A 25,069-nucleotide genomic window follows, 5' to 3' on the forward strand; every position below is an offset into this window, starting at 1 on the left:
GTATTTGATGGAATTGCAATTTAGGGGCATAGAGACGTATATGTTTACATATCACTAGATATTAAAATAAAATTAAAATAAAATAAAAAAACATAAAATGTCTATACTCACCAATCCCCGAATTTGCTAGTTGACACAACACAACTTGAGCAACATCTCCCCCGTGTGGTGATACTGAAGCCTTCAAGAAAACCAAACCAATTCCAACGGTCGCTTTTTAAATCACTTTATTCACCATTTATTAAATAAAAGGGAACAAATTACGTAAATGAATGACAGGAGACATGTCTCCCGTCGTATATCCTATAAATTAACAGGCTTGCATAATTAAGCATTCCTGAACAGAAACAAACCTGGACAGAATTGCACGAGTAAGTTAAAATGTCCTTTAAAACAACAAAATTCAAAATGAGGAGAGCCACCGCAACGCAATCTGCAGTGAATCTAAATATAAAGGTAATTTTTCTGAAATAATCAGAAAAAATAAAAACAAATATTTAGGTCCTTTTTTCACAGATAAAACTACAGTATAGTATATGGAATGCTTCAGTTAATTTAGTCCTGAATTATGAAACAGCATGTGATTCATGACCTCACGAAAACATGTCCGGGTCATATACACATGATGACACAATGCAACAAAAAAAGAAAAATGCAATGGTCCCAAATACAGGCACAATTTTCTATTTTTTAATGCAATATAGGCTTTATACTGATTTCCATCTGTTGATATTGCAGATAAAATATGACCCGGACATTTTTTTGTGAGATTCATCCACACTAGCCAAGCCTCATCAGACATAAACAAATGACTGAACGCCAAAATGATCTTTTACTATGTGGATTTCTTGTTAAATTAAAATGCATTTAAATCTGTTTATTATATGGTTTCTTTTGAATAACATCCTAACACTGTAAGCAACGAAAGGAACTTCTTGCTAAATAAAAACAAATTCATATTTATGCAGTCATTTATACCTCTTAAAAAATAATAAAGTGAACACATACTTCTTGCAAAATGTTGTGAACTAGTATTAAGAATTCAGAGGCATTACCATTTGTTATGCATCCTCTCAAAGCCTCATACAGAACAGCACTTGCTAGTAAAAGCCGAACGTTATAACCAACTGAGTTAAATTTAATAACTTAACGCAAAAAAATTTTCAGAAATATTTTGCAGAATGCTTCATTAAACATGAGCATGACTATTTTCCAATGCTAAAACATACATAAGAACTAAGGATTTAGACAGAAATCCGTTCTGGTCGTGTCTCACAAATAAAGACCAATGTCAGTTTTATCTTTGAACCTTCATAACACAATGTCCTTAAATCTCTGCTCATCATTGTCTTGCTTTAGTAGAACTGTTGTTCTAAATTAAAATAACTAATGTCAATTACATTTTGAACAGCTAAAATATCAATATACTGTAGTTGATAACATCGACACACAGACGACTTGGCCAGTGATTCCCTCAAGATTTTATAATGGGGTTTTACATTTATGAGTAAAATAAGGTCTGCAGTAAACATAACGAGACAATACTTGGACATTTTGTTCTACAATGTAAATTGTGTATGTGTATGGGTGCGTGTCATTTACGTTGTAGAGCAAAATGTCAAAGTATCCTCAAGTTATGTTTACCACAGTACTTATTTTAAACTATTATAAACCCCATAGGAAAATCTCGAGGGAACCACTGGCCAGGATTTGACATCATCCCTGCAAAACCCTATTGAAACCCTCATAAATAATGTTTTGCTTCCAAGCTAAGAAATGTGGGAAAAGACACATAAGCTAATTACAATCAGAAAACAACCGGTTTGATGCTAAGTAACAGGTGCATGTGAGGTTTGTGTGGCATAAATCAGAAACATGCCTGGCACATTTTACCCCAAAATCATCTGGTAATTTCATTGCTCAAAAAAGATTTTCGGGTGGAATATGAGATTCACCAATAGAGAATCGTGTGTAACCATGGCATGCTGAGCTCACTGAGGTAAGACAGAGCAAATGTTTGCAAGGCTTGTTTTGTCCGAAACAGAGTGCATAGTCCAAAAAGTCCAGAGTCCAATGGAAAACAGGCATGAAATCACAGTGGAAGCATCATACTCTGTTGGTATCTACATCTGTACCGTCTGAGTCGCGAAGGTTCTGGACCTGGTCAAGTACCCAGCCGATTCTGGGCCTTTCCTGAGGATTGGTCACCATAGTGGAGCTGAGAAGGGTTTGAAGACCTTGAGAATAACTGTCAAAGATAGAGACATGGTAGTGTTTCTCTGGTTAGATCCTAAATGTTACCATTAGAACACTTTACAATGTTGTGCCAAATCCAAGCCTCCCATTTCATGACTAAAAGTGTTCAATAACAAGCTGTTTTCTGGTATTATGATCTGATTAAAAATAGAGTATTTTATTATATTTAAAAAAAAATTATATAATATATTATTTTAAATATAATATTTCACATTTAATTATCTTTTTTTATTTAAAGCCGGGTGCACACTGTGCGATTTTGACCACGATTTGGCCGTCTGGGACAAATTTAGCAAATCCTAAAAGATTCCTCAGATCCTAGGCTAAAATCTGACGTCTTTGGTCGTTAGTTTGACATGTTCACCGGCAGCCGATTAATGAGCGCTGCGATCAGATTTTACCTCAGACGAAATTCTGGCGGTGTCAGAAGATTTGGCACTGAATCCTGCAGTGTGACTTCTCCTACGACGACAGTCAAATATCTCCGTTCTTCAAGACAAACTATGACCAAAACGAGTGCTAGAGATTTCTTTGTAGCCAGCATTTCAGCCCCGCGTGTAACGCAGCTCACTGTCACTGAACGCGCCATTCATTGATGATATGAACTCCGGGTGAGTTTTCTTGCGCGCGTCCGATTTTAGCGCGCCTTCACTATCGTGCAGTCTGACATTAATGTCAACTGAGATCTTACAGTGTGACATGGCGATCATGTTCGTACAGTCTGACAAGGGACATTCGCAAAGGATTTTGAAAAATCGCACAGTGTACAGGACCCTTAAAATAATAACATGTGGGAATATTTTAAAAATAATATTAGAGTTATTGTTAATATATATATATATATATATATAAATTATATAATATTGTTTAATTATAATATTCTGCATTTAAGTGTGTACATTTCTTAATGAGGAAAATTGTGTGTGTATAATACACACATATATATATATATATATATATATATATATATATATATATATATATATATATATATATATATATATATATATATATATATATATGTATATATATATACACAAAATCTTTCTTTTTAACAAATGTTACACGTATAAGATGTAAATGCATATTCAAATATTTTAAAATAAAATAAATATAAAATTTATCAAAATTATAAAAGTAAATATAAAATAATTGTATTTTGTATTTTAAATATAAGATAATATAATTCAAAATATAATAATTACATTTAAGTTAAATCATTTCTTAAGCATAATTGTGTTAATGTGGCAAAATCAGTTTAAAATATAGTTTAAAAATATAACAATATTTAAAATATTACTTAAAATTAGCTGAAAACGTAATACTATAATATTTTAAATATTTTTTTAAAAAAAAAATCACATTTATAGGCCTCATGAAATCAAAATTTTCTTCTTTTTCTTCTTTGTGTGCGTGGACATGTTTTTGTGACATATGAGGACAAATGTGTATAATGACATGGGTATTACAGGTATTACAAGGAGAGGGTGAAATATGAGGACATTGGCCATGTCCTCACTTTTCAAAATGCTTATAAATCACACAGGATTTTTGATTAGAAAGTAAAAATGCAGAATGTTTCCTGTGATGGGCAGGCTTAGGGGTAGGGGCAGTGTAGGGGGATAGAAAATACGGTTTGTACAGTATAAAAACCATTACGCCTATGGAATGTCCCCATATGTCACAAAAACAAACGTGTGTGTGTGTGTGAGATCTATCTCCCACACACATGAAATTAGTTTCATTCATTTATTGTTATCAAGAGGTGGCCAGGCTAGCACCCGACTATGCAAAAGTGAATTGAGCGCTCGGAAACAAACGTCACATGGATAGTGCCAATGTGCACGCGCCGAATCTGTCTTTCCGCACTCACTGCCAAAGGAGTACTTTGAAAGGCTTGCGAAGTGCATCTGTGCGAGGCAGAAAGGAACGTAGAAAGTGAAGTATATCCGCGGCTTAGCAGTTGTGTTTCCAATTTGAGCTTGACCTTCTGAAATGCTTGTGAAAATGTAACGTTTGCTTGTATGGACGCTACCACACTACTTGATCAACAAAAGAGCTTCGCTACTGAAAAGCTATATGATTGAGAAAACAGCGACGCTACCACCACGCTACTGAAAAATGTAGTTAAGCAAGTAGCGTCACTACTTGCAGCGACGCTACTGCCCAACACTGACAATATTACAATATATATTACATTTGAATGCAAAATATTTAATCTGGCATTACAAAGAGCTGCCTCTTCCAATGAGGTCCAAAGCGGTTGAATTTGACACAGCAATAGCCTGAACGATCTCAAGCTCACCTGCACGGCTGTGGAATTGAGACTGGATTCTGGACGGCGAGAGCCACACTGTCACCCTTCTGAAAAATCAAGTCATATGGTCCCTCCAGCATCATCATACAGTACAGCACACAGCCTAGAGACTACAGGCAGAAAAACAAATGTTACCTACTGCAGAGCAGACACAACAGACTGTCACAGACATAACATCAGGCTGATCAGAAGGAGCACGAGGACCAGGTTTACTAACGATAGACCTGCACAGACATAACACTATATTGAAAGTCATGTTGATTTGAGAAAGAAGAGCTGGAAAGTAAATAACCTACCCATAAAAACATAAAAAAGAGAATTACCCAAATATCTGTTCTCTCATCAATGATACAGTGACTCTCCACATTAAAGAGCTCTGGTGCTCTGTAGGAGATGGTGCACCTCTGAGCAGCCCAATCCTGAAAGGGAAGGCATAAACAAAAGAAGAGTCATTTAATGTTTTTTCCTTAGCTACGTTTCCATCCACCTATTTTTTTGCATTTTGGGATATCTTTTTAAACACTTCTTATTCACATTTGTAGTTCTGAACCTCCAATGTGCAATGGATTGTGGGCAATATTAGTCATTAAAGGATTAGTTCACTTTAAAATGAAAATTACCCTAAGATTTATTCACCCTCAAGCCATCCTAAGTGTATATGACTTTTTTTTTCTTTCACACAAACACAATAGGAGTTATATTAATATCCTGATGTTTCCAAGCTTTATAATGGCAGTGAACAGGCTTACGAGTTTGAAGCTCAAAAAAATCTGTCCATCATAAACATCCTTCACACGGCTCCTGGGGGTTAATAAAGGCGTTCTGAAGCAAATCGATGCGTTTGTGTAAGAAAACGATCCATATTTAACACGTTATAAAGTATAATATCTAGCTTCCGAAGTTATGAAAAAAGCTTAACTGACACAATGTATGATGTCGGACACAACGAGGCGTTACACTTTCGTTGTAAGTTGAATACTGAAGGCGTTCTGGCAGAAGCTAGATATTTTACTTCATAACGTGTACACAAACACATCCCTTCTCGTCAGAAGGCCTTTATTAACCCCCGCAGCCATGTGGAGTATGTTTATGATGGATGGATTTTTTTTTTTGTTTCAAACCCGTAAGCATTATTGCACTGCCATTATAAAGCTTGGAAACATCAGCATATTTAATAATAACTCCAATTGTGTTCTTCAGAAAGAAGAAAGTCATATACACCTAGGATGGCTTGAGGGCGAGTAAATCTTGGTATAATTTTCATTTTATAGTCAACTAATCCTTTAAGAGAGTGCATGGTTTCACACTTCTATTTCTACGAGAAGGGTCCAGCTGCGGCTTGGGCGTTACCGTCATGGAACAAGAACGCCTATTGGGCGTTCCTGGTAGCGTCTCATTGACCAATCGCGATGAGTTTCTCAAGGCGCATGGGTATGATGTCATATGCGTGATTTTCCCCCCAAACCAGTTCAGCGGAAATGCCCTGCAACCGATTCTAAACATTTCCTTTGGCCATGTCAATCACAAAAACGATTGCCCACACCCAACCCTGATCCCTTAACCTACCCATCACAAGAAACATTCTGCATTTTTACATTTTCAAAAAACATAATTTAGTACGTTTATAGACCCTTTTACTGTTTGTATACAATGATGACGTAGCAACGTATGCGCGCGCATTTTGGCAGCAAACTGTGGCGAGAATCAGCAGCATGTCAAGCTACGTGAGCGGATTAAGCAACACAAACCGAGAAAGTTATTTTAAAAAGTTGACTTTATCAAATGGTATTCGGCTACCAGATCCGTGTACTATAGTGGAGTGGATAGAAGACGTTAGCAGATGGCCAGATATACAGTGGTCGGATATATAACAGTTAGGTATTTAGTTGAGAAACCAAGCGTGTACACCCGAGACAAGCATATAAATCACTGGATGCTTATGAATACGTTGTCTGTGGGCATGTAAGTTACAGAATGTCCAATACAATTTTCTACATTTATTCTTATTCTTCACACAGACATACATTTATCCTTTTCCTTACATTTTATTTTGTTATTGATTCGTATGTGTCGACACACTTCTGTTTAAAGTTTAATTTGCAATTAAACTATTAATAAAATCATTACAAATGAAATTGATGTACTGTGATTATTGATATGATAATCTGGGGGTGGGGGGTACATTATACACACCAGTGGCAGCCAATGTTGGGAGGTTTATTATAAAGCATTAAGTTTCAAGTGCAGTAAATGTTTTACAAATGTATTTTTTTATGCGAGCATTTATGTCCTCGTTCCAATCAATGCATTATTCGCCTGCAGCCACAGGTGCCGCCGGTTCTTCTGAAACGGCCGTGATCCTGTCGGAATCCTATAAACCTTAAGCCCATTGGTGTGGAATAGCGATTAGTGCAACTGAAAACGCAACAGACAGACATTTTTGATGCTGGGAAACCGGTTTGGTAAACTTTTGGAGTTGCTAACACGTTAGAACCACTAGGGAACAACACCACTTCCGTTGCCAAACTGCGCACGCAACTCTTTGATCACGTGGGCTGTAAAAGGGTCTATACATCCATTTACATTGTGGACACACACACAATGGTTTGTTTCGGCGTAGACATACACGCGGAATCACATGCGGCGATGATGGATCATAAGGCCTAACGTTAGAGATTCACGCGGACACTCAAAATGCGTACAGATAACATGCCACTTGGCTTTAGAAAGTGGTGTGTATGTTTAAGTAAAGTCATGATGTCATGTTGCAAGATGCTAGATCTTATTTTGAAGCTTTTTGAGAAAAAATAACTAGTGAATGTTGAACATATTAATCCGGATGTTGACAGATAGCAGTTCAGCAGAAGAGGCGAAGAAGAAGAAGGGGCGTTCCAATCTGCGAAAACGTTAACCCCCACCCCGATAACTCCCAATTGTGGCCGCAGTTGGATGATATTGATTTCTACAGCAAATATTAGGACCATCTGAGGAGTTTTGGCATATTCTTTTTCAACATGCTATGTTTTTGGGACACACTTATTATGCTCTCATACTACTTAGGATGGATAGTAGGCAGGCACACTGAGACGCAGGGAAATTCAGTCATCAGATTTATTTGGTATAATGACCAAGCATCCCATAACAACGTTTACTGTGTTTCTTCTGTGCTCTGAGACATTTATGATGGCTTCCCTGATTCCCTTCCCTGAAACTTCCATTTTTATTGCAGATATTTTGCGCTAATTTCCCAGGAAGTGACAATTTTGTTCACATGTACACGGCAGGGGCGGCAGTGGCTCAGTGGTTCATGTAGGTTGTCTACAAACCAGAAGGTTGGTGGTTCGATCCCCGGTTCCACCTGACCAAGTGTCGAAGTGTCCTTGAGCAAGACACCTAACCCCAGCTGCTCCCGACGAGCTGGATGGCGCCTTACACGGCTGACATCACCGTCGGTGTAGGAATGGGTGAATGTGAGGCAAAATGTAAAGCGCTTTGGATGGCCATAGGGTCTGTTAAAAGCGCTATATAAATGCAGTCCATTTACCATTTACACATGGAATGGAAGAGCCATTCCATTTTATGTGATACTAAAATTTTGTGCAGAAGTTCAATTCGCAACTTTGGGTGAAAACACAGCTACTGATACCTCTCGATAAAGTGTTGCTTGATATTTCGTCTCTAACCTGGATGGTCATGGCCTCACGTGATCCTCGAACTTCAATCCTGGCCTTGTTCATGGAGCCCAAGTCCATTAAAAAAGGCTGATCGTTCTCATCCAGTAAAACGTTGGTGGGTTTCAAATCTCTGTTTGCAAAAATAAAACTCATGTTAGAGAAATAACAAGAACAGGAAAACATAGCCAAATATTACAGACTGAAAACAGGACATTCCTCAAGTTTTTGTCAGCAGTTAAGCCAGGTCGGCTTTTGTTGTCTTCTTAGATATATAATATCTCTTTAAGTGTAATTATTATTGAAAGTCTGCATAGGATTCATATAAGTGGGACTTTCATCTTCACTTTTGATCTTCCATCTTATACCAAATATATAATTTCAACAATAAAATCAATAAGTAAAATGAGTCAGCAGTGTTGTTCTCATTTACTAAAAATTTTAATTTTTGAAATTGTTTTATTTTTAGCATTGAGAACTTTATAAGTGTACAAACAGTTTAATAAGAAGACACTTTATAAACACAGTACATTACGCGTATACAAAAAGCAGCCATCTTGGAAAAAAGTCTTGACGAGTCGAACCACAAACGCTGTGCTAAGTGAGCTGGTCGATAGGAATTATGTAGTTTGTGAAATCTAATTACATGGATATTTTTATTTTTTTATTTTCTCTGCTGTGTTCATTGCTTTCTTCCAGAAACAACAGACCCTATGAGATTCCAAGTCACAGTTCATAACTTAGCACAGCATTTGTTTTCCAAGATGGCTGCTGTTTGTATACACGTAATGTACTTTCTTTATAAAGAATCTTCTTATTAAACTGTTTGTACTCTTACAAAGTTCTCAATGCTTCGGTTTGCATGTAGGGACCCTCATTATGCTACTGTGTTAGTGTGAGGCTATTTTGAGCCTTGTTAGTGTTATTAACTAGCGATTTAATTTTACCTATCATTATATGCTCCATAGACAAGCGTTAAAAGCTAATCTGTTTTTAGAGATAAAACTCTTTACATTCGATTTTCAACTCAGAGTTGTCCTTTAACTATCCCCATTACAAATTACAATAACTAGTAACTTCTATCAAATAACTTGCAATTTTTACGGGTTCCATCTTCAATGCTGAACCAAGGCAAAACTGAACATACAATTTTATTTAATTTGTGTTCAGGATAAATGAGCTGTACTCTTAGTACCTGTGTGTATAGCCTTTGTCATGAATTGCTTTGAGGCCTTCACAGATGCCATGCAGAATGTGCAAGATGCGACTCTCAGACATAGAGCTCCCCTTATCTCGCAGCTTCTCAAGAACGGACCACAGACTTCCCTTCTGCAAAGGAACAATTCAGGGAGTGAAACACTGCACATCTCAGAACTCTTAGGCTCTTTAGAGGCCTGGAACGGAGAGCAGAACATACTCCACTTACACTGATGTACGGGAGCAACAGCCAGGCCTCGCACTTTCCGCCACGCTCCATGAAGGTGTGTGAGGTCAGGCTGAGGATGTTGGGGTGGCTGAAGAGGCGGTGCATCTCCACCTCGGTCTGAGCCTCCTTACGGGCCTCGCGGTCATGGCAAAGGATCCGCTTTAGAGCGTAAAAACGCCCATCTTGTGCACCCTCCACCAGGTCAACATAGCTGAAACCTCTAGAAGGAGCGAAAAATTTGTTGAGCACACTTTGATGAAAAATGTTTGCATATTTGGGAGACGTCTTTGGGCTCACATAAATTCAGTACGTACAGTATTATTATTATTAGGAGTAGTTGAGGAGTCTTACCCTTCTTCTAGTTTCTGGACGAAGTAGTATCTCTTGTTGTCAATTGTGATGACACTGCGCGAGCAAATACACAGAGCTTGTCCCATTTTCTCTGAAGCATTGCTCAAGACCAACTATAGATGGAGGAGAGCCACTGAAAGTGATCATGACTCGATTACTTACATTCATATTTTTTATTCCATATTATTTGTTCTGTTCTTTACTCCATTCCATATTAAGAATAGATCAATGTGTAGGAATAACAGTGAAAGCAATATAAAGCTCAAAGGTGGTAGTCCCAAATATTAAATAAAATGCATTTATTCGCTGTAAGATTTTGTATGTTCTGCAGAATCCATGTTTTGGTCCACTGCAAATCAAAGAAATATGTGTTGATAACAAAATCTGTATATATACATCTGTAATATATTGTTTATATACAACTATATGACCATATAAAAATGTGTCTGGAGAAATTTTGGTAACACTTAATTTTACAGTGTTCTTGTTACACATACATTATTCATAATTACATGTCACTAATCTTTTACGCTTTAAAGGGTTACGCTTTATTTTAAGGTGTCTTTGTTACGGCTTAGCTATATATTTAAGTACCGAGTAACATTAACTACATCAATTTAATTTAGGGTTAGTTGCTTGTAATTAGGCATAATTTACAGTTACTAGTAACTATATGTGACAGGACACTGTAAAATAAATTATAACTTAAATTTTCAATAGCCACAACTACGGTTATTTAAGCACATCATCTTTTTTGAGTTCTGTAAAGCGACATGAAAAAGATACTAAAGCCTATAAATAATAATAATAATAATAATAAAACATATACAAATATGATTAAATGTAAGACAATTTAAACCAACTGATCAAAAGTCAATTGAATACAGCATGTTCACATAAGCCACTTCCAGTAAATTATAAATTATTCACGGTATGGAGCTTTTTGGTTGGCTCTTTACAGGTTTCCTTTATGGCGTAACTTGCTGTTGCGTTCGAAGATGTGATGCATGCGACTTGATATGAGGAAAACGCATAAGTTAATTAATAACTGTTCTAGACAACAATTAATGAATTCGCGTCCCCAGTAAACGTGGCATGACTCTTCAACAGTAACGTTATCTGGTTTGTGTATTGACTGAGCGAGACCCGTAATATTCAGATTTAGACTAGGTCCTTGTTTAGTTACTTTCTGATATCTAGCCACACAGTATATATAACGTTATATAATTGGAGAATTAAAGCAAGACTCTGTTTACCTCAAAGAGACGCTCTCCTTGTCCTCCTTCGCTGATTTCTCCGGTTTCTTCCGTGTACAAAGAAACGTAACCGTGACGTAGTTACAGCAGCCGAGTTAACCCATACAATGCTGGCACATATTGTAGTCATGTGAAAAGGTTATGATGAGACCTTTTATTAAGGAAAATGTACTCTTTAACCTGATAACCGTCACGAGGACGAGGACGCTCTGAAGGTCTCTTTGTTTAAATTAGCTCAAAATTACTATCAGATGTAAGTAATTACCTTGACAAACTATACATCATTAAAAAGATCTAAGACTAAAGTTTAATTTTTTTACCTCTGTTTTATTCTCAAAGTCTTATAGTGACCGTAATGTGTTAATATGTGCCAGGAGTTATGAATATGATCTTGGGCGTCGCTACCTTTTGATTGTAATATGCGCGTCATTTGCTCCCATTCATAAAAAAATCCTCCTTGGTCGTCATGAAGACACTCGACAAAACAACTTCCCTCAGGGCTTTTACTTCAAAAGTGTGCAGATGTGGAGAAATATTGATAGATTCTCACACATTTGAGTCAAATTTCTATACAGAGAAGTATTATTTATTCAATCTTTATCCAAAATCCGCGGATGTGTGATTATGAGAGCAGTAGGCTGTGATATGCTGTGTTTTCAATTCATTCTGGCAGCCGGAGGGCGCTGGAAAGCTGTACTACTGAAAATTCACCCCATGGGGAACACATGAAGAACAGACACACCATGTGACATTCAGGAAGTATCTGACATATGGACATATCCACACAGCTCCCTGGGATCGTCAGATCGCTATTTTATGCAGATAAACACGTTTTAAGACAATAAACACACAATCGCGGCAATATATGGTTGGTCTGTGTTCTTTATGCCATGTTGGGTGGTTTCATAATAGATGATATTTATAATGCAATGCTATTCCACATAGCTTTTAGCATTGTATATTTTCTGTCAGATTTTTTGACCCGAAGCTATATGAGATCACATATTGTTATATAAAACACTCGACATATAGATTATAAAGTGATATGAAGCAAGTTTTGAATAAAAATGATTTTAATCGTATAAATTGTTGTTTTGCTGGTGTGCTAAGCTAACATGCTAGCTTGCCCTAGATGCACCTGCCACTGAGTAAATACTTTATTTTTATGAACATTTTCTAAATGTAAAACTACTGAAATGCTTATTTGGACGAAATGCATTCAATAGAGTCTCAGTGAGGGTAAAGTGAGAGGTTTGATTTAGAAATGAGGTTTGAATAGAACAGTTTGAATAGAGAATCGTTAGTAATTATAATGCAGACAAAAGAATAATAATTGGAGCCATAACCAGTCCGCAGAAGTGTGAATGCCGGGGAGACAAACTGAATGGGGCAGTTTGCACCTCTAAACAATAGAGGCAATACAGCGACTGAAAGCTGAGAAGATGTGGCAATAAACATCAGTTGATATTTCAGCGATATCTCAAAATAAAATCACATGAAACGATCTTGTAAAACGTTTAATAAAATGCAGAGTTTTAGACTGATCATCTTCAGATCTGAAATATAACATGGTCAGACTTGTGGCTTTAGCTGTAGTGCATTTCTAGATTTCTCCAAGGCCCACTTCAATTTTATTTTCATAAAGATATTTCATACAAATAAATTTCTAATAACTTTACAAAACTTTGAAGCTTATTATAGCTTTTTTTTATTATAAAAAATATTATCATTTTGACTTTACAGTAAACTGCCAGGTGTCTGCTTTCAAATGAGACCATAATTATGCTTTTAGTGCAAAGGATTCACAAACTGTATTTGTTTTAGTCTGAGTATACATTTCTTAGGATTTTTTCAAAATTTAGAAATCAGCTTAACAGGTTAATTTTTGGATTATCTAAAGTAAATTAATGTTTATTGTATTAGTCAAATTTCACATTCACAAGAATACGTTTTCTACAAAAATGTTTTTCTTTTTCCTGTGTCCCTTTTCTTTTATGCATTTCTTTTGTTGTCTGGCTCCAACTTGTATTCATAAAAATGTGTAGAACAAAATGCTGGCACATTCCAGAAGAGTTTGGCGTGATTTACAGTCTAATACCCCATTTAAATTGGGGGTATTAATTAAATACATTAATATAATTGTTAATATTATAAATCAAATTATTCAAATATGAAATTAATATTCTATACGTATACATTTGCATGTCTATAAAAAAAAGTGACTAAGAAGTCTATGTATAAAAGAATTACTCAGTATTTTCCATATAACTATTATGCTCTTTCCGTACATACGTTTTGTATGATTTACATTTCAATACAGTATACACCATTTTTATTGTAAGTCTGGTTTCTCCCATTTATTTTTCTCCATCATGACCTGATGGTTTTGGTTTCTTGCCACTGTCGCCTTTGCCTTCTCAGTCGGGGACACTAAACTGTCGATGCAAGTTATTCAACTAAATATTAATTTATTAGATCTTACTTAATTGTATAAACTATAATACTGATCTGCCAACATTGCCGCTATATGATAAATTAAAATGGCTGATAACATCATCGTTTTCTCTAGAATGACTGTACAGCTGAATCAAATTTGGTTGCAATATTGTCCTGTTTAACACTGTGAAGCTGCTTTGAAACAATCATTGTAAAAGCGCTATATAAATAAAAGTTGACTAGACACACACTTAAGTTATATGATGATTATAGAAGATCATTGATATAGCTCTTACAGAAGATTGATCACAATAGTGATGTGTGTTAATGTCTTTACGGTTAAGTTATTGGCCTATAAAGCATTATCAATCAAAATCTTAACTACATCGGAAGGACTTGTTTGTACATGACAATGTCACCAAATGATTAAAAGAACCACCACAAAAACATAAGTTAAGCTAGATTTTATTAGATTTTTCTGGTAGAAAAATAACAACACTTTTCCATTTTAGAACTCTTCACCCTCCTCATCTTCCTCAAATGAATCAAGGCCCACTTCTTCGTAGTCCTTCTCCAGAGCTGCCATGTCTTCTCTGGCCTCAGAAAACTCTCCCTCTTCCATTCCCTCACCCACATACCAGTGCACAAAGGCTCTCTTGGCATACATCAGGTCGAACTTGTGGTCGAGACGAGCCCAGGCTTCAGCAATAGCTGTGGTGTTGCTAAGCATGCACACCGCTCTTTGCACTTTGGCCAGATCTCCACCAGGAACCACAGTTGGGGGCTGGTAGTTGATGCCCACCTTGAAACCAGTGGGACACCAGTCCACAAACTGGATGCTTCTCTTGGTCTTGATGGCGGCGATGGCCACGTTGACGTCTTTTGGAACCACGTCTCCCCTGTACAGCAAGCAGCAGGCCATGTATTTTCCATGCCGTGGATCGCACTTCACCATCTGGTTGCAGGGCTCGAAACACGAGTTGGTGATCTCGGCCACGGAGAGCTGCTCGTGGTAGGCCTTCTCTGCGGAGATGACTGGAGCATATGTGGCAAGCGGAAAGTGGATACGAGGGTAGGGAACCAAGTTGGTCTGGAACTCTGTTAGGTCGACGTTCAAGGCGCCGTCGAAGCGGAGCGAGGCGGTGATGGAGGAAACAATCTGACTGATGAGACGGTTGAGGTTGGTGTACGACGGGCGCTCGATATCCAGGTTCCTCCTGCAGATATCATAGATGGCCTCGTTGTCCACCATGAAGGCACAGTCGGAGTGCTCAAGGGTGGTATGGGTGGTCAGGATGGAATTGTATGGCTCTACCACAGCCGTAGACACCTGGGGAGCTGGGTAAATGGCAAACTCTAGCTTGGACTTTTTTCCAAAGTCAACTGAGAGACGCTCCATCAAAAGGGAGGTGAAACCTGAGCCTGTGCCTCCACCAAAACTGTGAAAAACCAGGAACCCTTGCAGCCCTGTGCACTGGTCGGCCTGTGTGGAAGAGGGGACAGAACTTGCATTTTAGTTTCTGTTGTTTTGATCTCATTTGGAAGTAAATGTAACACTATTCTTTCACATTACCAGTTTGCGTATGCGGTCCAGCACGGAGTCGATAATCTCCTTGCCAATGGTGTAGTGGCCTCGGGCATAGTTATTGGCTGCATCCTCTTTTCCTGAGATGAGCTGCTCGGGATGAAATAGCTGGCGATAGGTGCCTGTGCGGACCTCATCTGGAAGAATAACATAACCGTACCATACAAAGTTAGTGCAAATATCACAGAATCCTGAACAGGATTATTACCTAAAAATATTAACACTGTAATTGGTCAAATTGAGCTTGTTTTCTGACTTTGCTTTCTCCCTGCCTGTCTTTGATTAGTTATTCTGTTCAGCTGTTGTCTAGTTAGTTCCCTGTATAAAAGTTCCCTTGGTTAATTTGTGAGTTGTTCAGTCTCAATGTATACGTGTTGTGCTATGTTCCTGCCTTCATCTGTGTCTGCCTTACGGATTATCTAGTTAAGACTTGATTTGTGATTCATCTTCTTCGTTATGTGATTATATTAGTGATGGGAGAAACGAAGCTTTGAATCAATTGCGTCGCAAAATGATTCACTGTTTCGAAGCGTTTGAAACACCAAACACTTGTGACCACCGCTGGTCAGAAGAGTGGAAATCCAACAAAAACCCAGGCGCAAAAAAAAAAAAACATGCATAAATACATCTTTTACTAACACATTACAAATGGTAATGGTTTGTTCCTGGGGGAGCGATCTTCGTGAATCTGTATGATTCATGTGTTCACAATGATCGTCGCCCCTAGTGGTGAACCATTGACATTTTTAAACAGTTATGACAAAGCATATTTTACTGAAATCACGTGACTTTGGCAGTTTGATACATGCTCCACTGATGAGAAACAATATTCGTAAAGGTTTCAAAGCTTCATGAAGCAGCGTTTCGAAATCGCCCATCACTAGTTTATATAAAGCCCAAACGTGACAGAAGCCCAAACCAAGACCTTTTTTTTGCTGTGGTGTTTTTTGTGAGCTGTTATTTTTCCTCATGGATCTGCTCGCTTTAAGACTGTTATGTCTGGAGCAGATGGACCGTTCGCTGCAGGATTATACCCAGGACTTTTCATGCCTTGTGCACTATTCGAATGACTCTTTCAGTGTTTTCTTCCACACCGAAGGCACGCCTGCTGAAGCGAACGGTCCCCATGAGGACTTCGGCACATATGTGGAGTGGGTGCTGGTGAACAATGGATCGGAGTTCACCATCGTTCCTGAGGAGGACACCACCAGCCCAGCCCCACTCCTGGCTCAGGGTCCAGCCTGACACCACCTCGTGAGATGGACGACGCGACACCTGAGCCCACCACAGACAGAGAGCCAGCGCAAGGAGCAACCGAGCCCGAGTAAATGTCTGACCTGGTGTGTGAGCCGGCTACATTGTGCATCATCGTGGGAATTATAGTGGAGTTCGAGCGATTGAATTGGAGCCTCGCCCACACTCCCACCACCGAGGGCGAGTCATGGGTTTCTGGACAATGGGTTTGGGAAGAGGATGATTCCATGCCCCCACTGATACCACCCGACTTTGAATGCCTACCTTCATCTGCGCTGGTCCTACCCGGCCTCCCTCTCCCGCCTTCTCTTCTGGAATCACCCAATTCCTCTGACCAGTCTCCACTGCCTCTCGTCAGCCTCTTTGCTGAAGCTTTCGGTGGTGCTTGGGTCCACCTGCTCTCCGTCTGCACCTAGGGCTCTACCACCACCATCCGTCCCCATGGCCATGTCGAGGAAATCACCGCCATGGCTCCGCTGCCATTTGACGCCACCGTGGGTTTCCATTCTGGCAGGACACGCGTCATCCAGCTCTGGGCTTCTCCCTGGCTCCTTCCGCGTGCACCACCCTGGTGTCTCCAGTCATCACCTTTCTGGGTTCCCGTCCTCATTGGGACTGTTGGCGCGAGGTCGCGCCTTTCCGAGAGGGGCGTACTGTCACAGTTATGTTCAGTTTGAGTTTGTTTTCTGTCTTTGCTTTCTCCCTCCCTGTCAGTTTCATTATTCATTTCTATGGTTACTCATTTGATTAGTTATTCTGTTCAGCTGTTGTTTAATTAGTTCCCTTTGTTGTTCCCTGTGTACAAGTTCTGTGTTCGCCTTATGGATTATCTAGTAAAGACCTGACTTTGTGATTCATCTTCTTGGCGTCATGTGTTTATACACAACAGCACGTGTCAATAATAGCATATAAAGAATACTAAAATAAGACCGATCCTGACCCTGATGCTTTAAAAACCAAACAAAAAAAAAACCAAACAAACAACATAACATTTGATAATCAGTGATATGTACTAGATTTGCTCATGCATGGTTCTATAATAATAATAAAATTAGATTTAATAAAATAATTATAATAGTATTAACATGATAATTTCTTAAGTTACATTTAATTTAAATTATTTAAAAAATATTTTATTATATTAATTTAAATGATAACATCTAGAAATTTACAATATTACGAACCATTCTTCTCAGTTAATAAAATTATTTGCTCAGTTTGCAAAATGATTAAAACTAACATTGTAAATATATTTTTCACTTCAAAATATTAATACTATAACAGTATACTAATTATATTAAAACTACAATGATCTTGAACCCTATTGCCTGTGCCTGTGTTTAATATGCAATAATTTTGCAAAATAATTGTTTATTGTGATAATAAATGTAATTATTGATTGAAAACTGGTCCGGTTGCTTTTAAATGCAGTGTTTTTCTGCTTAATGAAGACTGAATTGGTTGAAACATTGCATTATAGCAGTGTGCTATCCCTTTTTTTCTATTATTAGCTTGGCACTACAAAGATTTTACTCAGTGTTAAGCTAAACATGGCAAATGCATGACCTCTTATGGCTTGTTGCCTTAAATGTAACACCATATTTACCAATGACCGTTGGCTCAAGGTCTACAAAGATGGCACGTGGTACATATTTGCCAGATCCAGTATCACTGAAGAAGGTGGTGAACGAGTCATCATGGCAACCCACTGGTTTGTGGCTGGGCATCTGGCCGTCGGGCTGGATACCATGTTCCAGACAGTACAGCTCCCAGCAGGTGTTACCCATCTGGACACCAGCCTGGCCAACGTGGACAGAGATACACTCACGCTGCGGAGAGGAAACAGATTATTAGTAACAGAGTAATGCTGCACGGCATTGCAAACTGAACATATTAGGTGACAGTCTGTAGAGTTCCTCCTAAATTGAATTAACCTTCATGGGACATTGGCGGTCAATATGGAATCAATAATTTCCAAACCCAATATGAACATCAGTCTATTTAATTAATAATATACATTCTCTTTTATGTCTTTTCTTGCCAAGGTCAAGGCAATAAAAGACAATATATTAGTTGCGTTGCACAAACCTTAGATTAAAAAAAAATTCATGTTGCTACCTTTCAGACTTTTGTTTTGCCCACCAGGGGGCAGAAGCAATCAAAAAAAGGCTATAGTGGAAGGTAGGTTTATTACACAATGTCAGTCACAGATGACTGACATCTGCAGCTGACACAACAGAACAAAAGTACTGTCCGGATCACTCAAAGCCCCCCGGACATGTCTATCGTCAGGGTTTGTTCTTATCAAGATGACAACCCAGAGATAACAGTCTAAGCCAGGCTTGAATTCACATTATGGCATGTTAAACACCTCTGCTTGTTTGGAAAGGGAGTTTCCTGAAAGACTCGACCTGAGAACCATTTACGATGCGACACTTTCCACATATGGCAGGCCCACTAAACCCTCATAGCCGTTATTTTCTCTTCACACATACACACAAAAAAAAAACCCTTCCAAAAACATGTCCTCGCTCCTCTCACACACCCTAGCAAGTCTGAAGAAGCACGAAAAGGCTTGAGGCATCAACATCAGCCCTAACAGGTTTATATCAACAACAGAGCAAGCTGCGCCCTAATGTGGAATTTATAGTATGTGTCTTATAAAGAGGTTGAAAATCAATGATGGAAAAAAAAAAGGATTATGAAGAAAATTAAAAATATAAAGTTTTGTTTTGGTTCTCTTTGGCCATATTATATTTATATACATTATATTTATATAAAGTTAAAATATACATAATATTTTTATCAAGTTTATATACATGTCTGCCAAAGGCATACAGGTGTTGCCATTACTAAGCATTCACATTTAAGTCACTCCTGCAGAAGTGAGAGTCACAAGGTTGCAATAAAAGTGCTCTGTAATGATTCAGCAACTAAATCTGTGCCTGTGCTCCAGAGAGGTGGCCTACATCAGCCTGAGGAGAAATATCGACTGTGACTCTTCCTCTGAATTCATTCTCCTGTGGTTGGGCCACTATTTTTACCCCTCTGTCCCTTTCTGCCTATTGGTGAGTCATTGGGGAGGGGCATGGTGCATTAAACAGACACATGGGACTGCCTAGTTTGGGCATGGCAGCCAGGTTAGAAGTTATTTATGGGTTGTTGCAGGTCATCTTTCTCCACTTGCTCTTTTTCCCCACAGTGAGTTGATATGTTATCCTCCTACTTTTTTTTTTACCTCCGCAAAATCTGTTGTCTCATAAATTGTTAATTCTCTCAGTATATACCTGGAAATTTTAATTTTTAGCCAAAGAAAACCAGTCGTTTTTTAAATTGGAACCTCTTTCAAAATAGTTCCAACAGAAATATACCATAAATGTGTTTGGGAAACCAGTTTGGAGACAAATCATTATTTTTTCCCAATTCTTTGACTTTCCCCATTGGAAACGGATTGTATTGACCATGACTGAGCCGGACCTTAATATGAGTTTGCTAAACAACGCCCTAATAGTTGTACATGTATAACATAATAGCCGACATGGCCATGGTGTGGTCAGCAGAAGAAAAAAAAAAATTCTTTAGAATAATGAGCACTATTCAGACCATCAAACCTGACCACATTTATCTTTGGTATCTAATTCCTTTCATTTAAATACACTTGCTCAACTTCATGTTGACTTTAAGAAGGAAATTATACTAAAATATATTTAATGTACACAAATTCACTGATTAGTTTAAGCAAATTTGATATTTGTACCTTCAACCTTTTTCTGTGTAATGACTAATGGTTGCAAAAAAGCAAATAAGTATGGTTACAAAGTATAAGGTGAGATATGGCTAAAGTTTGTTAATTGTTAACTTTACTGGGCGGCAACCGACCTGATCTCATGATTTGTAAAGAAAATAATAGAAATGTTTTTTCAGAGCTATTCGAAATAAATTGGTGATTTCCATGCTTTAAGGTTTCAGATGATGACAAGAAATATTGTGAAAGACAAACAATGCCCTCACAAGTGTGACTGGGACGTTTAGAATGTGAGAACCATTTGTCCTTGGAGTTCAGTAAACAAACTCCTACGTGCCTCTAATATATTTCCCATGTAAAAACAGGCTTGGTGACTTCTTTAGTTGGAAACAGGGAACTACAATCCATTTGGCAATGTACGTGGGTTTATTTCAAATGAGAATTGGCCCAATATTTCAAACTAAAGCTTGAGATTGTTTCACAAACTTGGCGCCCTCTACAGTCCCATTATTACTCAGTGTTTTTATGAGTAAAAGGCACCTTTCTCTTATTTTTACATAGTTTCAACCAGCATGAATATCTTTTCAGCATGAGCAGTGTCTTTTTCTGGATCATGGGACATACTGAAGCAGGGAGTCATAACAGCGTTTAGTAAAATCCCAACACACCCTCTTAAGCGCCTCAGGCATAAAGCTCAAAGTAATTTCCATACTGGAAGTGGCGGTAAAGTTTGGTAAATCTGGCAATACAATATTCCGGCATATGAAAGAGTCAAATTAACCATTAAACCTCAATTTCAGTTAAAGATAACGGGGCTACTTGTCACATGAGAAAATACTCCAAGGCTTTATCTAAATAACCATTTTGAGTCAAAATGCCATTTGGATAAATGTTCATTTCCTCCAACTTAGGAGTTTGTATGTTGTATAAATCTTTGTCCATAGTCATTTCAAAAGTCACACAGCTCATTAAGCCGTTATGGTATTTATGAGTCATAGTGCATAATTTGATTTTTTTTTAATTCTGATTATTATTTAATTTTTTTCGTTAATGTATTCATTTAAAATGTGCCATTAATAAATCAAACACTGGCATATCCTTAGCTCGCTATGTTTCATCCACCTGCTTTTATGCGCAGTTAGGCTAACGTTACCATTTTTAAAAAAAAAAACGCGGGATGGATACGCCCAGATGCGCATTTATTTTATTTTTAAATGCGCATAAAAAAATAAAAACTTACACGCTCACTGAACTGAATCGGATAAATGTTTGTGTCGGATAAGAAAAAGCACATTAACTATTTTAAGTGAATAAATTCCGCTATACGCATCAACAAAAAAAAAAAAAAGTCACGTGACGGTGCTAAGAGACGACATAACTGGACCAACCGCCTGTCCGGTCTCACCGCACAGAATCTGAAATGTTGTTTTGGTCGTTCTGAAATGCCCAAGCAGGCTGTCGCCAAATTCGGTATAATTATCTCTCATAACTGTGTTAACGTTACACGTCTGCGTTCCCAAACAGCAGCATCCGCATCAGAAAGCCTATATAACATGGCCGCGTTTATTGCGTTTCGTCTGCGTGCTCTATATTATAGGCCTATATTTAATACAGCGTCTTATCCAACTGCATCAGCTTCCATTTATCCAAGTGATATTTATCATCAGATTATCAGGAAGTGACAATTTTGTTCTCTTCGACTGTCTGGATGGAAACAGTGCTTTATTCGCACGTGTTAAGCTACTTTTCAAAAATTTAGCATACATTAAATCCATGAATAGGCAAATAAACGTTCACAGTAAATTGAACTATTAAATATAATGTTCTACTCACCATGTTGATTTAGATTTGGGTTATTTTTCACAGGGAAAACCTTTTGAAGAACACTTATCCTCTCACTGCGTACCTGCAATGTGGTATGAGTGAGACAGTCTCTCTGGCGCACTGACAGCAGTTTGATTTTATACTACGGCAACTCAGAGGAGGGGCAACCTGACACTCCTGTCAAACTGTCTGTGATGCAATATATTTAGACGCAAAATGAAGAAAAAACATGCAATTCAACAACACTATTTCATGAAAAATTCAGGGGACATAATTCACGTCAATGTGCTGTATTGTGTTATTTTATTTTTCAAAAATATTACTTACTGATTTACCCAAACCACCACTATCAAGGTATATACATGGTAATGTTTTAAGAAAGCTAAACGAGCTCTTTGTTAAACGCTTTAATGCGGAATGCAGAGCAATATCAACAGGCGCAGCAGCCTACGCAGCACGCTTATTTTCCAAGGGGGTAATCTAGCGCTTGGAAAGCGTTCCACCCCTAGGGGCTGCCATTGCTAACCAAGCCATCACCTGCTGTTAGCATCCCATTGACTCCCATTCATTTTTGAGTCACTTTGACAGTGAATAACTTTACATCTGAGACGTTTAAAGACTCCATTTGTCCATTGTTTATTTCTAAAGAAACACGACAATGCATAAAAGGCTCCGTTACCTTGTATCTTACACTATCGCCCCGTAGAAGCTGTTTTTGTAAAAATAGGCTAACGATTGCGTCATAACCAACGCGACTGTGTCGCACAGTTGAGAAATTACCGTATAGACCTGAGGAGACGCTCGTAGGCAATCTTTTACTGTCTAAGAGACAGTCGGGGGGACGTGGAGACATAAAGTCTGATAAAGTCAAGGGGGAAGAATGGGGAGAAGCCCATAGTGAGCCAAAAGCAACGGGAGAAAATATTTAAACAACGTGATTCAGCTTTCACTTTCCACATCTACTAGAAGACCTACAGCTGTCAGACAGGAGGCTCACGTCACATCTACGTCGTCAAGCTCAGTCTGAGCCTGCGCAGTTCGCTCAGCCATCAGGAAGTAAGTGCTCCTATACTGACCTCACTTAACGCCGTAGAAGGCAATGGGATCCCTCCGTCCATTTCTTTTACTGTCTATGTTATTTTCTCATACGACACTTCCTGCTCTGCTCTGCACTCCACGCATTAACCCCATAACTGCTGGTGCAACGTGGAGTCAAATCTAGGAGTCAAATTCATGCCACACATATATGTGCAATGTATTACAAAACAAAACAAAAATAAGCTATTGAGCAAAAACAAATTATTGAGAGAGAAAAAATACTTTTCGCAAACAAAAACTAATTAATTGCAAAAGAAAATAAAGTATTGAGAGAGAAAATAAGTGTTGCTAACAACAATTAAAAAAAAATGGCAGGAGCTATTTGTAATAGATTCTTACACTAAGTGAAAATAGCAGCATTTCTTAGTGATATACTATTCACACTAGTTAGATTATATTTATACTTATAAATACTAGCAGATACTATTTGCACCTCAGTGTTGTTGTGCATTAAACAGTATGCAATAATGGGTGTTAAAGATTATATATATAATGCAAATTCGGACCACTGGTCGATTTGCGCCAAAACATTCTGCCTCGTGCTTTAACCCTACACTAATGCCACTGTACACAAACATCTTCCATTATTTCAGCTCTTTTTAACGGCTCTGGTCTGGCTTAACCAGACATTAGTGGGGGTAGTTAGTGTAAATAGACACAACGATAAAGAATAAAAACAGAAGAAAGAAACTCATACAGGTTTGGAACATCATTAGGGTGAGTAAATGATGTAAACATAGTCTAGAAATCTAGACGCACCCTAGCGGCAGCAAATCTAATCTGCCATGAGTGTCTAGCAAATCTCAATACAGTTCTGAGCTGTAAAAACCAAACTCTGGTCAGGCCAATCACATCGTGTATATAGTTTGGGCGGGGCTTAACATAATGATGGCAGAGTTGCACTTGCGTGCTTCTAGTAAACACAAAAGCCATGGCGAACAGCGGCCTTTCGAATCAGCTTTGACCGCGACTCTGCACTCGGAGTTAAGCTTTTCTCTGAGAAAAGAACAAAGAACGGCACTGAAGTCATTTTTAAGAAGGGAAGATGTGTTCGGAGTTATGGCGATACAGTGAAAGTTTAATCTATTAACTAGCTCCGCTTCACGTTGCTCTGGTTGGTTGTAGCGCTATCCTATCGCGTGCAGAAGGAGTTTGAAAGACAACCGTTTATCCCGCCCCTCAGATTGAGCCCTGTCAATGGTGAGTTTCCAGACCAAACATCTTGATGTGGGTCTGGCTTGTCAGGCTAGTCAACATGTTCATTTTGGCCTGAAACTATTCCTTTAAGAACTTTGATCACATTTTATCTCTGCAAAATATTTTCAGCAGCAATGATTTTGCAACATTTTTTCATGACCATACCTACTAATTAACTAATTTACAACTATTCTTTTATTCTGCATTTCAGTCAAGCTCGCAATCCTGTTTTCCCTTTGCGCTTTACTTTTCTGTGGGTTTCCCTTCATGGCAGTTTTGGAATGGGGGTGGGGTCAGGGGTCTAGGGCTTGACCACGCCTCTCTTGGAGTGATGTCATCAGCTTGAGACGCAGACCACCACATCTAGGCAGAGCAGTGCCATGCGGCTGGATTGTTTTTTGGTTTTTATTCACGATCATTAAAACATGCATGTTTCATTTTGTTTCATGTTTCTACTAAATGTGCATTAACAACGTTTGCTCAAATTAAAGAAGTTAGAGATCGGTTTAAGTGGTGAAGTGTCTGAAATAGTGTCTGCTGTTTATTTCTTTATTTTTTTTGTCTTTATTATAATTACCTTTCCGTTCGTTTTAATAGCTAATTTCTTTGGTCAGACTTCTCACTTCACCTTCTTTGAATTTTATCAAATGCCC

The 25,069-nt window shown here is 38.2% G+C and overlaps 2 protein-coding genes across 6 annotated transcripts; both read right to left on the reverse strand.

The window, feature by feature from the left end:
- Nucleotides 1-210: 210 nt before the first annotated feature.
- stk16 (serine/threonine kinase 16) lies at nt 211-11,382 on the reverse strand. Of its 4 annotated transcripts, XM_067442209.1 has the most exons (9): nt 11,278-11,307; nt 10,300-10,370; nt 10,022-10,154; nt 9,671-9,890; nt 9,440-9,573; nt 8,257-8,377; nt 4,897-4,992; nt 4,562-4,683; nt 211-2,248 (listed from the first exon to the last, which is right to left on the reverse strand). In XM_067442209.1, the coding sequence occupies exons 3-9, from the start codon at nt 10,105-10,107 to the stop codon at nt 2,107-2,109; spliced, it is 921 nt and encodes a 306-aa protein (XP_067298310.1). In that variant the 5' UTR covers nt 10,108-10,154; nt 10,300-10,370; nt 11,278-11,307; the 3' UTR covers nt 211-2,106. The 4 variants fall into 4 exon arrangements, with proteins under 4 accessions (XP_067298310.1, XP_067298309.1, XP_067298306.1 ...); XM_067442208.1 differs by lacking the exon at nt 10,300-10,370 and having other exon boundaries at nt 10,022-10,134; nt 11,278-11,382; XM_067442205.1 differs by lacking the exon at nt 10,300-10,370 and having other exon boundaries at nt 11,278-11,367.
- Nucleotides 11,383-14,162: 2,780 nt separating this feature from the next.
- Nucleotides 14,163-22,529, reverse strand: tuba8l2 (tubulin, alpha 8 like 2). 2 transcript variants are annotated; one of them, XM_067442210.1, is made up of 4 exons: nt 22,131-22,529; nt 18,159-18,381; nt 15,287-15,435; nt 14,163-15,196 (listed from the first exon to the last, which is right to left on the reverse strand). In XM_067442210.1, the coding sequence occupies exons 1-4, from the start codon at nt 22,131-22,133 to the stop codon at nt 14,222-14,224; spliced, it is 1,350 nt and encodes a 449-aa protein (XP_067298311.1). In that variant the 5' UTR covers nt 22,134-22,529; the 3' UTR covers nt 14,163-14,221. The 2 variants fall into 2 exon arrangements, with proteins under 2 accessions (XP_067298311.1, XP_067298312.1); XM_067442211.1 differs by lacking the exons at nt 18,159-18,381; nt 22,131-22,529 and adding an exon at nt 16,817-16,960.
- Nucleotides 22,530-25,069: the final 2,540 nt, after the last annotated feature.

This window comes from Pseudorasbora parva, chromosome 4, assembly GCF_024679245.1.
Source record: "Pseudorasbora parva isolate DD20220531a chromosome 4, ASM2467924v1, whole genome shotgun sequence".
NCBI lineage: Eukaryota > Metazoa > Chordata > Actinopteri > Cypriniformes > Gobionidae > Pseudorasbora > Pseudorasbora parva.

Bases quoted from the DNA above. Each gene is read 5' to 3' on its own strand.
- stk16 (XM_067442208.1), bottom strand. From the start codon at position 10,107: ATGGGACAAGCTCTGTGTATTTGCTCGCGCAGTGTCATCACAATTGAC. The intron at 9,574-9,670 runs GTAAGTGGAGTA...GTTCCTTTGCAG, and splicing joins TGTTGCTCCCGTACATCAGT to AAGGGAAGTCTGTGGTCCGT. The intron at 4,993-8,256 runs GTTAGAGACGAA...CTTCCCTTTCAG, and splicing joins GTGAGGCCATGACCATCCAG to GATTGGGCTGCTCAGAGGTG.
- tuba8l2 (XM_067442210.1), bottom strand. The intron at 15,436-18,158 runs GTAAATATGGTG...TTATTCTTCCAG, and splicing joins CCTTGAGCCAACGGTCATTG to ATGAGGTCCGCACAGGCACC. The intron at 15,197-15,286 runs GTAATGTGAAAG...TCTTCCACACAG, and splicing joins TGGACCGCATACGCAAACTG to GCCGACCAGTGCACAGGGCT.